Source organism: Loa loa (assembly GCF_000183805.2).
Source record: "Loa loa unplaced genomic scaffold supercont3.350, whole genome shotgun sequence".
Lineage (NCBI taxonomy): Eukaryota > Metazoa > Nematoda > Chromadorea > Rhabditida > Onchocercidae > Loa > Loa loa.
Genome location: NW_018108530.1, coordinates 4,053 through 16,958, shown reverse-complemented (window position 1 = coordinate 16,958; position 12,906 = coordinate 4,053). Strand labels below are relative to the sequence as shown.

The 12,906-nt window shown below is 33.6% G+C and overlaps 1 protein-coding gene across 1 annotated transcript; it reads right to left on the bottom strand.

Annotated features, from left to right (window-relative positions):
* Nucleotides 1-2,353: 2,353 nt before the first annotated feature.
* On the bottom strand, nt 2,354-11,579 carry LOAG_08303 (nuclear factor I; the record flags this gene model as incomplete). Its single annotated transcript, XM_020447665.1, has 19 exons — nt 2,354-2,506; nt 2,748-2,868; nt 3,056-3,164; nt 3,346-3,598; nt 4,119-4,247; nt 4,583-4,805; nt 5,248-5,481; nt 5,840-5,939; nt 6,652-6,791; nt 7,209-7,451; nt 7,537-7,587; nt 7,717-7,874; nt 8,194-8,330; nt 8,712-8,924; nt 9,810-9,890; nt 10,170-10,350; nt 10,572-10,802; nt 11,137-11,292; nt 11,520-11,579. 19 exons carry the CDS (start codon nt 11,577-11,579, stop codon nt 2,354-2,356), a joined length of 2,973 nt encoding a protein of 990 aa, XP_020302129.1.
* Nucleotides 11,580-12,906: the final 1,327 nt, after the last annotated feature.

Below are 12,906 nucleotides of genomic sequence, written 5' to 3'. Positions count from 1 at the left end.
ATAATAATAATAAATCTTTATGTCATTCATAATTGTAGGAATTCGACAGCAAATGATAACATATTTAATAAAACATTTGGTGATTACTGTAATGCAATTAAAAATGATATCATTTGAAATGAAACATATTCATATGTATTGTTCATTTCAAGGATTTTCAAAAAATTTCAAAAAAAAAAAATGTACTGTATCGTATCAAATATCTGAAATAAATGAGAAGGAACGAGTTAAACCACAAAATATTTAACACAAACAAAATTATTTGATTGGGGAGTGAATTCAAAGAAAAATAAGAAAGGGTGAAAAAATAATGGGAATGAAATTATCGAGATTAAAATGATGTTACGATATCGATGAGGTATGAAAGTATTATCGATTGAAATTTTGTATTCTTATTCGAAAAATAGAAAAGAAAATAAAAACCTAAAATATAAAATCTTAATTTAGGACTTAGATAAAAGACTATGGATTGCTTATTTGCTTATGGCTATAAAAAGTATATCAACAATTACATTATTAAACTATCATGATTTTTGTTTTTCCTATTATTGTAACATTCATTTACGAATCAGTGAGTGGTTGTATTATATATATTATGTAAATTTAATGAATACAAAAAATATTCATATTTTAATGACTCCATCGTTTTTCATAAAAGTAAGAAAGCATTGCTCATATTTATGTTTGATATAATTTCGCCTACCATAAATTGGGTTTAATTTAGTTTAATCCTAGCAAGCATATGTTATTTGAATTTAACTCAACTTTATGATAATTTTTGACTTAATTCATTGTATGCTTCAATCTAATCATTTCACTTCAATTTAATTTCATTAAACTCAAACCAATCCCAATTTTTGCCAGTCTTTTTTTTTTCAAATAATTTAAACATGATATCTTGTGATGCAGTTACAAGCATCATATTAATCATTATACAAATGTTATCCATGTCACCACAAAGTTGTGACATTTTGGGATTTGCAAAATGAAATTAATAATGAGGAATATTAATTTCAAACGAGCAGTATGGATGGAAAATGATGAAGGAAATTTATGATTTTTCCTTAAAACTCTTTAATTATCAGCATTCATTGCCTTCCTTGACATGCTCTATTTTGAACACAATTGTTAATCAATTCATCCATTTTTATTTTCGATTCGAAAGTGGGATTTACTTCGTTCTATCTCCAGTTTAAATATGAATAAAACAATGATAATCAAGTTGTAGTAATAGCAATTATAATGTTCAAATAAAATTAAGAAAGTGACAGAGATAGAGAAAGAAAGAAAGAGTAAAAAATGAAGAACAAACCTTTTGAAATACAATCAGAAAAAAAGATTTGAAATGACGAAAAGTTATTTCAACTTCGCAAACCAATTAACATCATCAATTTACAATGGGAAAACAACAAAAATCAACTGGTTAAAGCGAAGCAAGCCTGAAAACATAAACAATAATATAAAGTACAAAAAAACACTTTTAGTTAACCACGGAGAAACGAAATAGAATCATTTGACAGATAATATCATAAGCATTAGTCAAAAATCCTAGGTGTGATCGTTATCAATACAGAAGTGTCCCATCGAAAGATGCAATAGTAAGCATGAAGTTCTGGTAATTATAGCAGTTAGCACAGTTATTCAATTTTTATGATCAGAAAAAGAATATAAACTTTACCGGAAGTATAACCAGCGGATCAATTCAAATAAATGGTTGAAAGGTCAATCTCAATGTTACATTATACACTGAATCATTAACAAGAGATGTATTGCACTGAATGCTTGAGTTCTCCTATTCCGGTAATATCCCAGAAAATCTATAAACAAAAAAAAATCCTTCCACAGCAACAGACATGTTTTTCTTTGTTTCTGGACAAAAAAAAAATCGATAAGGATATCAGTCAATAAAAAACAAATGATAAGGGCGTGTTGACGGTTCAGAATTACGACCAAACTGATCAGTTTGAGATAAGATTTACTCACAGAAACAAAACAAAAAGAAGAGAAAAAAAGATTAGAAGAAATAAACAATGTCAGCGTATCTAAAAGAAATAAATAAAGATAAAGAACGAAGGATAAATAACAAATAAGAAAATACTTGATCACTAATCTCTTTTTCTTTAAAATATTAGAAATATATGCACAGAACCTTAAGGTCGAATTCCACACTTCAGTGTATGCATAATATTAGGGTAAAAAACGGCAACAAGGCTGTAATCTTCTCTCTAAAAAACAAAATGAACACTTCCACGTAATTTAACCTTACAAATTTATCCTTTTCATGACGAAACATTTTACAAAAGCCTAAAAAACAATACAGTTACGTATACTCCTAAATAAATAGCGGTATTTTTCATTTTTTCATGAATTCTGACGGGCTACTTAAGCTTCGAGAATTAGATGCTGATGATGTGCAACCGCTAACAGATGAAGAGGTCGGCGACGAACTTGGCCTATTTCCTGCTTGACGTAAATCGCTTGTAGTCGAATCCGGTAATGCACGCATCTGAAAGCTTACGAAGCTTGTAACAAACTAGCAAAAGACTGTTTCTACATGCACAAATAACGAGAACTTAGATAATGTGTCTTTTAAAAAAAGAAAAAAAATTTTACTTCATAACAGCAGAAAGCCAACTTATTGCAGAATATATACCAAACATAGTGTAGCACCTCCTATGCTTAACACTTGTTGACAAGTCTAATTCACACACATGAGTTCGCTACTTCAAACAACAGAATTCACTTACTGATAACTGTTCATTGCTAGTAGTTGAATCAGCTATCGGCGATGTAGCCGTCGGCGTTTGGGACGTGATTAAGGCATTTGTTGGAGGAGTTGAAAGAGAAATAACACCAGGTACTGATATGCTAAAAAAAACAACATACTAAAATTCTGTTTCTCACTAATATCATTGCGCGTTAAACACTCCAACAAAGTGCGTATGTCACGACCGCCTCTTCCGTTTTGTCCTCCTCATGAGTTATATCCCTAACTAAATTTATCTTCCACATTAAACAAAAAGATTTGAAATTGTAATTTTGGAGCAAAGCTTACTTTGAAGCAGATGAATCTGATCGTGTATCTGAGGAACTCTGAAGCGGAAATGTGCCGTTATGCGGAGAACGACTGTTTTCATTGAAATAATTCAAAAACTGATTCGAAACTAAAACCAACAATTGTAGCGATGAAATGTACTCAAGAACACATAATCAAGTATAAAGAAAAATCTCATTTATCATCAATCATCAATACGTCAGGCACTGATTATCAATAATATATATATATATATATATAGAACAATTTTTATCTATAACAATAATACAAACGAAACTCATCTTACATACCTTCTTTCAACAATGCTTGATCAGCTGAACCGGATAAACCGCTAGAAGCAGTGATCACATTCTGAACAATACTCGAGTATTCGTCATCGGTTAACGGTCCTCTGGATGGTATACGCACACCAGGGACTGGAGTTCCAAGAGTTGAGCTTGCAGTAGGCACCGGTGTACTGCGTGGAGTGGTTAGGGGGCTGTTCAGAGTAAAAGGTACAGGTGAACCCATAGCTGAGTTGCACGCATTATCAAACAGCTGCTGCTGCAAATATTTCCCTCTTGCCAATATCTTGCATAACTGCATTAACGACAGCAAAAAGTTGTGCCTAACTTTGCCACTAGTTATTAATTTCAACATTTTTCAGAAAACTCGAACTTTAGGTTTGGTCTGGTAACGAGTGCGAATTTGGAAGGGAGAAGGAACAAATGAGAAAGCAAAGTGACAGAAGCTTTGTATAACAGCCTTGGGAATTCATATCCTCTACTGCTTCCAGTTATTTGAATTGCCAGCAACTTCCTCAGGAATGCTTATTACAAAATCAGAAAATAAAAAAGATCTTTGGATTACATTTTAAAGTGCAATGTGACTTAAGCATTACGGACCGTATTTAAAAAAAAAAGGGTAAGAACTTCATTCAAAGCAAACAGCCTTCAATTTTAAAGTGAACCTAAAGTTTAAGCTAAATTTAACTTTGCATATTATTTTCTTAAATTGCCATTAATCTTACATATGGTAATCTACATAAATGACATAAAAATTAGCTAATTCACAGCAAAATTACCTGTCGAGATACAATATGACTTATTTTAGCATCACGAGCAGCAGCAGCTGCAGCATTGTTATTCGTATCGCCAATGTTAGAAATAAAAGATGGACGATGTGCCACAACAGGTCGAGGAGTTACCAATAACTACAAACAGTAAGATCAAAAAAAAAGTGTCCTCAGAATTCCAAATGCTTGTCAACCAAACTGTTAACATTTCTAGACGTTTTAAACTGGTTTTCTCCGTAGACCTAAATCCTTGTTAAGAGGAAAAGTCAAAAATAAAAACAGAGTAGTATTGCAGCAAACTCCGTAGACGCTAAATCCTTGTTAAGAGGAAAAGTCAAAAATAAAAACAGAGTAGTATTGCAGCAAATTTTATACAGCTTACAACTGAAGAAACTGAAAGACAGATAAATAAATAAGAAGTAAATAAATATAAAGAAGCAGATGTGAGGGAATACAAAAGTGAAAGTGTATACCTGGGGATTTCCTGGCTTAGTCGTGAATTCTCGCACTGGCTGATCCAACAATGCAACCTTTTTCGCAATTCGTGCTTCCACTTCGGCAGCACTAGCAGCATCGTGTTCCAGCATACGTCTTTCGTCTATAATCACCGTTTGTGTGGAAGAGTCAGGAGGTGAAATATCCAAACTGATACTACGCTTTACTGAATTCTGACTTTCGATACTGTGCAATACGGTGCTGAAAAGTACCGTGGATTATTAATAATGTTACAACATAAATAGGATTAGAAACAATATCCCATTAGTTGTTACACCAACTAGTGATGGAGATGCTTTATGGCGTGTTCCAGGAGTAGCTACTGCATTATTTATTTATTTATTTTCTTCTTACAAGGCCGATTTTATGGTTGCTGAGTCAACTGTAGATTATTTATGGGCAAATTCATGGTTATATTATTCCTTAAAACACAGAACAGCCGAATGGTTCGTGCCTGCATTTTTAACTCATAATGAGATCGCCAGATTTTTAATTTAGCATAGTTGTTCTACCGATTAAGGCCGCAAACTGTTCCTTTTTCTCACGAACTTCCGCTAACATATATGTTGAAAAACACAAAACAATCTGTATATATATTTTTAAAAAAAAAGTATAATCAAATTTTTTGAATAACGTAACATACCTAAAGCTAATGACATCACCATTTGATGTTGTGAACTTTGTCGGACTTGAATGATGCATATCGACAATATTTAGACCTGAAGAATCTCGCAACGCCATACCAAAACCATTCTGAGTAGTCAAATGTTGTTGTTGTTGATGCACATTACGATTACTTACAGCGACATTACTCATTTCTGCAGTCGCAGCCGGCAATCGTTCATTAGTTGATGAACTTGGAGAATGATTACGTTTCCTAAAAAAAGTGAATGCAATTAACATCATTTGCAACTGAAAAATCTTCGTAAAATCTGGTTGAAGTAAACTAATAACCCGATAACAATAGAAAGCCTAAGAGTTCCATTGCAAAGACGATAACTTCCAGAAGCTTCAAGCAAACAATAAAACAAATACATTGCGTGCTGATATTCAAATTCAGAAGCAAGCCGATAACAGGCAAATTTTCAAATGCTTATATGAGACACACCAGAGACAAGAAATTCTGTTGTAAAGAGTCTGTCTATACAATGTTTGCACAGGTTTCACCGGTACCGTAATGGATAGGGTCATGCTGAAATGTATAACAGATAGTTCTCTCATCAAGCAAACTTCACCTGAATATAACAACCTGTTCTACATCTTGCGCAGTATCACTTGGGTCTCGTACTTTGACATCGCGAGTCAAACGAGTAAATGCAGTTACGGTACCAATACCTAAAATTTAATGATTAATAAATTACGAGTATTTACAATCTTTTTCGTGGGTGTTAACCATTATTATCCAACATAAAATAGAATGAAAAACCACTTTGTTAAATTGTCGGAATTCTGGCTCTCATTTGGATCGTTTCGAAAATACCATCAAATTTTGCCAAATGGCATACAAATTTTACGACTTAAATTAGATTACAACAGGGCTAAGCCCAATATATTTTTTCCAGCTGATAGCTCTTGGCACAAAGTTGAAGATTATAAAACATCAAATAAAAAAGTGCTTTACACTACTACTTAAAAAGTTCCTGATCTTCGTCTATGATAAGTAAGATGGGATTTTCCGAACAAACAGAACAAAAAAAGCATTAAAAGGATTGCGACCTTCCTTTATGTTAAATATATATAAGGTCAAAATCATCGTCTTAGAGATCGTCAGTTATGGATCGCTTTCTATTTGTAATATTTCATAACTGCTTTGGACGGGCTTTTTCTTATTTTGATTCTGTTACATGCCAAATAAATTGATCTCGTTGCTATCAGCTCACCTTATATTTAAACAATTCATTGAAAAATGGAAATACTACAAATAGAAAATAAGACCAACGAAATGACAAGAACTGCATCGAAAAAGAGATATGAAGCCAATATACATTATACACACAATAAACACCTTATAGTAATTCATAACAGGACAGAAGAAAAAGAAACTAACGTTGCGAGGTTACTGTGGATACAGTGTTGTTTGTAAAATCTCTCTTCTGCTGGCTAGGATGATGTATTTGATAGCTCTCAGAAAGGCGACCTGATTGCCGAGCCGTTGACGTTGGTACAAGTAAACTCTCACATGCTGATCTAAAAATCTACAAGTTACCATGAATTTGCCAAACCTATCTGGCTGGCTGAGTGAAGAGCTCCTTCATTCATCTGTTTGGGATATTGATAATAAATATCCTTTCGCCAGTAATATCAAGAGCATTAACGCTGTTTCACTACACCGATTGACCCAGTTCATCCAACAGTTCCGCTTTATTGTAATTTTTTTTTAATCAGTTCACCGATGTTCCATAACCCTTCATAAGTTATGCCACCTCTCAGTGGTTCAAACCATTTAATTTTCATTGGCTAATACTGAGAATATCGTCTCAATCTGTGTGAAGCTTTTGCGAAATATAACTTTGCTATATTCATTATCACCATTCACACAATGAATCAACAAATGAAGTACAGAAGACACTGTACAAAATTTCAGTAGGTAAAACTAAAACTCACTCCGTCCTTGGGCGTAGTCCATTCGCATCACGGTGCATCAAAGATGTTTCATTTATACTAGCTGATCCAACATTCCCAATAGTTTCACTTGCTGCATGGTGTCTTTCCTGATGTAATTCGCCATGATGTCCAGCGGGAGGATGGGAGACGATTCTCACAGTATTATTTCGACTTCCACCTTCTGATGCATCCCTGATCAAACGTTCCTGTCCATCATTCGATGTTGAAACCGTAAAAGGTGGTCTGTAAGTCTTTAGTATTACTGAAAAAGAAAAAAATTGGAAAAAAACTGAAATAAAAAAAAGATTTCGATAGAATAATAAATTACCTCAGTTGGACAAGCCTTGTTCCTTCAACCGCACCCTGTACAACAAGAGTCCTGAAATAATTCGATCTGAACTTCCCTTCGGGTGAATACTCACAAATTTTTTTGTTAATATCAAGATATTATAGAAAGAACACCTAACCAAACATTAAAACTACAGCGATATCAAGCACGAAAAAGGACCTTCGATTACTTGCAGTGCCATCATCGCTTCGTTTTATCTGGATATATATTGGTTGACCAACAATACGTCCACCAATTAACTGATGTACCTCTTCGTTAACACTTCCCACGCTATCTCGTGAGGCGTGTCGACTACGTTTTTCCAACGGTTCGCCAGTCTGCAGTTGAAAAACCTTTTATTCTAAACCTCAGAAACGACATTAACTTTCTTGAATTGAAACCTGCTATACCTCCAACCTCCGTGCATGGTTGCTAAGCCCAATTTATGCTTTCTCAAATTCGTTATTGAACAATCTATATTCATTTTCTCAGGTGTTTAATAACTAAAATGGTTCTTTATTAAGATGTCTTCTACGCACACAAAATCTAAGCAAGCTAAACGTACTCAGAAAAACAGTGCTATTTGCCAACCTAATATACAGTAAATTCAGTATATAAAAAAAAAAAACTAAAAAATGAGAAAGAAAAATAAAGTACATCATCAGCTAAGAGATTCGGATGTTCAAAGTCCGGATGCGTCAAATCCGTATCCAGTGCATCGGCAATTGTTACCATTGCCCCCACCTGCGGTGTTCCACCTGGTCCACCCAAACTACTGCTTCGCATTCCAGTATCTAAATAAAACTGCTGAAACTGACATATTTTGATCAGTTAAAAATTGGGCACTCAAAGAGTAACTCTGGAAAGTTGATCGATTAAGGTGTTGAATTGTATCTCTATTCCCAGAAGCAGCGATCTAGGTGATTTTTTGATCATTCATACTGTAACAGCTTAATTACATTTTTTCAAAAATATTTACGAATGACCATCCTTGACAGGATTACGTTTCTCTCTCTTAACATCTTATTTTTTAACTCATTTAATCACGTTTCTTGCTCATTCGCTATACCATCTTGAAAAACAAACATGTTTGGAATGGTAACGCAATTCTCGAATGTAGAACAGTGCGGAAGACTTCAATGCAACAGCTGTCTAGGAGGCAGAAATTTAATTACCAGTGCTCTCAGTAACATCATGACCATCAGATATCCGATAATCCGCCACCACAGTTGAAGCAGAAGTAGGAGCAACGTGTCGTCGTGATGATGACGATGATGGCGGTGGGCTACCAGGTGACTGCCAATCCAAATCGTTATATGGTTCTTCTTTCTGTGGAATGATTTCTGCCGGTATACGTGCTTCGCCTTCAACCAGTGTTATTATTGAAGCTGTAAACATTGAACAATTATATTTATAGAAAAGTGTTTCGCATTTACAAGTCCACTTTGAGGAAATACGGAAGTGAAATGATCAATGATGAACAGAAAATACTGTGCTAACGCGAACGTATGATCTGGAAAGAACTTTTGAATGGATAGAACAATCAGTAATAAAATTTCTAAGCATGCTAACAATTACCATGCAAATAATCTTTTTAAGTGTCAACTCGATTTTTTTTTCTCTTTTTTTTTTGTTTAGCAAAGTTTGAGGAATGAATAATAAATAGTGATGCTATCTGTTGACCTGTAAGTAACACATGCATGCTTTTCACCGTCAGAAAATCGCAAACCCTAAGCGAAATCAAACGTTTAATTCATGCGTTTAAAAGAATCAATTAGGAATACACCATCCACAGCGAAACATATGAACTGCAATGAACGGAAATTTTCATCTGCAATTCAAGTGGTTACAAAGCCGCAACTTCCTTATGATCAACTTGATCTGATGGCAAAAATAAGCACAAAGTATAGGAATAAAGCAATAAACGAACATTTATGATGTGCTGATATAAAAAACACTCTAGAAAGCAGGGATGAAGCAATAATCGTGTGAACTGGGTGGCTGGTAACTTGTTAGGCGATTCCTCTCATAAAATCTGAGCAAAAGGACTTATAAACCAAACTCTCTAATTGAGTCTTTAAAAATGACTAATGCAAGCTTTGTCTTTTTTTTTTTACTTTATCCCGAAGAAAAAAGAAGGAAAAAAACGAAACAAAAGTAAATAAGAGTAAAGTACTATATTACAGATGACAAATTTATATAGACGACAACAGGGAAAGAGTGGAAAGGATAATTTTAACGGTAGCAACATAACAATAATCAAAAAAACGTACGTCTAGTTAGAGTCTTCAGTTCATAAGCAGTAAACACACCAGTTCCCCAAATACCTTCATGCACTGCCAATTTGTCAGGATCTGTAAATGAAAGTAACTTTAAAATGATGCATGATATGCTTTGATCCAATTATATCCAACTAAACTGCAGCTAGGACATCCTACAAAGGATCACATAGACCACCACGTGTCTCCTGTAAAATTAAATAAAGTATATTCAGCTAATTTAACTCAATGAAAATATGGAAATTCAGCGGTATGATTATGTACAGCGTCTTGATGCCTGATTTCAAAAAGAGGCAAAAGTAACTTCTTAAAATGATATAATTAATCATTCCTTTAAGATGAGAATATCAAAACCTTTCTCATCGTTTTCCTCCTCAGCAGCATCCGGATTTGTTGTGTGTATAAAATTTGCCAGAAACAAATCTAATTCGCGTACAGCTATACTAATATGATAAGGATTTACACATAAACTTGGAAATGCACATTCAGAACATTTTTCCAAACGTTCACCATCCGTACTTTCTAAAGGAATACCCTGGAATCAGAAGTGTTCATGCCGAATATGCAATCATTATGTCGCGTATTGCTGATGATTTGAAACTTCTAAATAATCCAAAACTAAATAAGCCTATATAAGGTGGAGTGGGTTAAAAGATTTCGACTGAAAGTATCAAATTTGTTGTGAGATCACTATGTAAACCCGTAATTCATCCAGGAAAAAATCACCAAGACCGGTTTCATGACTTTTTTCCATACCTTGAATAGAATGACCATCACCAGATCAAGGCGCCATACTTTGTCCGCTTGTCGCAAGCAGTCGATTCGTCGCATCTTCCCTTTCTGGTCGGGATTTGATAGTATGCATACTGCTGGCCTCTGTCCTGTGACACAAAGGACAAAATCCTCTCGACAATGAGGCTGTATATCTTTCCTTAGCTTGCCAAGCAATCGCCCTGCCCATTTTTGCTTGATTTCCACCCGCTCACTCTGAAAATTAAAAGCCTGGAAAAAACGAGAATCGAAGTTACTAAATGAAATGCAAACGCTATTCTAAATGGATTCAATTTTCCTTCTTAGGATTTCCTCGGTGTCCTAGCAAGCGGTCATCTCTTCCTTTCTACACTGCAACAGCATTGAACAGTTCAGTTCAAACTACGTGATTCATAGTACCGACAAAAGCTAATGAATTAAGATAGTTTAAGAACCATTGAAACATTTCATTAGAACATCAGTGGTCAGCAAATGTTTGAGTTCATATCGCATGATTTCAGTAAATTTGGTAAAACTATGTGCAAACTTTCTAAAACAACTGAAAACTTGCCATTAATGCATCTTTGCAACTTTTCTCTTCATCGACTGTCATTCGCTTTTCGTTTCTTTTCATATATCTTCGCTTTGCAGCTTGTAAATTAAACCATACGTAACTAAATTCTTTCACATACGGCAATAACGCCTCCACAAACGGATGAAATTCATCCTAAAACGGATTCTCTTGGAATTCATATTCGACTTACTTGATATGATTTCCTTGTTGAATTAATTATTATCTAGCATTTAATACGATATCAAAAATGCTCCGAGAAAAGAGATGAGAATGAAAAATGATAAACTCTGGACATGATATTTCCGATATTTCCGGGATAGGAGAGTAATCTAAAGGAAATCAATCTTTGTATATTTTAATAAGCTTTGAATTAAGCAAACCACATTGCCAGCTGGATACTGACTACTGCACAATGGGTAGTCACTGATACTATTTGTCATAACTGATCAGTCTTCCTTATCGTACGAAAAAATGAACGCATGGCAGAACGGTAATGTAACCAATTTACAAATGTGTTTGCTGCTCTCTTTCTTTTTTCCTTCACCTGCAAATTACATATTTCAATGAAAAGTTATCAAAACATATTTGCCAATTGTGAATTATTCAAAACTTAGGTGAAATAAACACTACCTTACATTTAATTGGATTTATACGATCATCCAAAAAAGATTGGTATATTATAAATTATGGTTCAAAATGTCAATCTAAATATTTTAAAAAGAGAAAGTTCGATATTTTAGCATCTTAAATTTCAATCTGGGATATCGTCGATGATTATCACAATAACTGGTGACAAAAAATAAACTATAGTAAAGAATGAGTATGTAAGATCCGGAAAGATAAGAATAATGTTAATAATACAATCATCAAGTTTGTAGCATCGAAAAAAAAAGGTGAAGATGAAAGTTGTAAAGTTTAAACTCATATTTATTGTAAATGTGCATTACTTGATCCATTATCATTAATTTCAACAGAACAACCATTTTGAAGTTTAGCAAAAATCAGAAGTCAAACAATAATTTCGAAATCTAACACAGAATTATAGCGATAACTACTAGCATGCATAACATATTACTTGAGCAATTGTTTACTTCTATGTCCTTTGTAAAACGATCTATATCATATATAAAACTTATATATATAACAAGTGAATAAACGTTTGCTCTACGTGATGAATTCACGGAACTTACCTACTTCTACGTAATCTACGTAGCCAATACACAACGTTACGTATATGTAATACTGATCAATTCAACACACTTTATAGCTCCTATACATAAAACATGATCCGTAAACAAATAAAAAAAAAAAGACAGGCAAAATGCCAAGTTGGCAAATTGTTATAGGCGTTGAATATTGTAAATTAACAGATACGGTAAATGTTTGAAGATTCATTTTTATAAAACAGCTCTTTATTTAAAAAATTTTTTCAAATGTAGGAATAAGTCTTAAAACATTTGTCATATCTGTTAGTTTCTTCTCTTTAACTTTCGATACTTTTTCGTTTTCTATTAAAAAAAAAGAAGCTTTAAAGGAAAAGCAAATTTATTTCTATAAGATAGCTCTTTATTCAAAAATTTTTTTCTTTTTTTTTTTTTTTTTGAAAAAATTGCTAGCAGCAAAGAAGGCTATATGAGGATGCATGAAACTTATTGATACTTGTTGTAATTAATTTCTGTTTCAAGACTAATATTTTTTAGTAGGAATTATCGTATACGTAAAAAAATTGCTCCTACTTGATATTGTTATAATATATGGTTTGTCGCG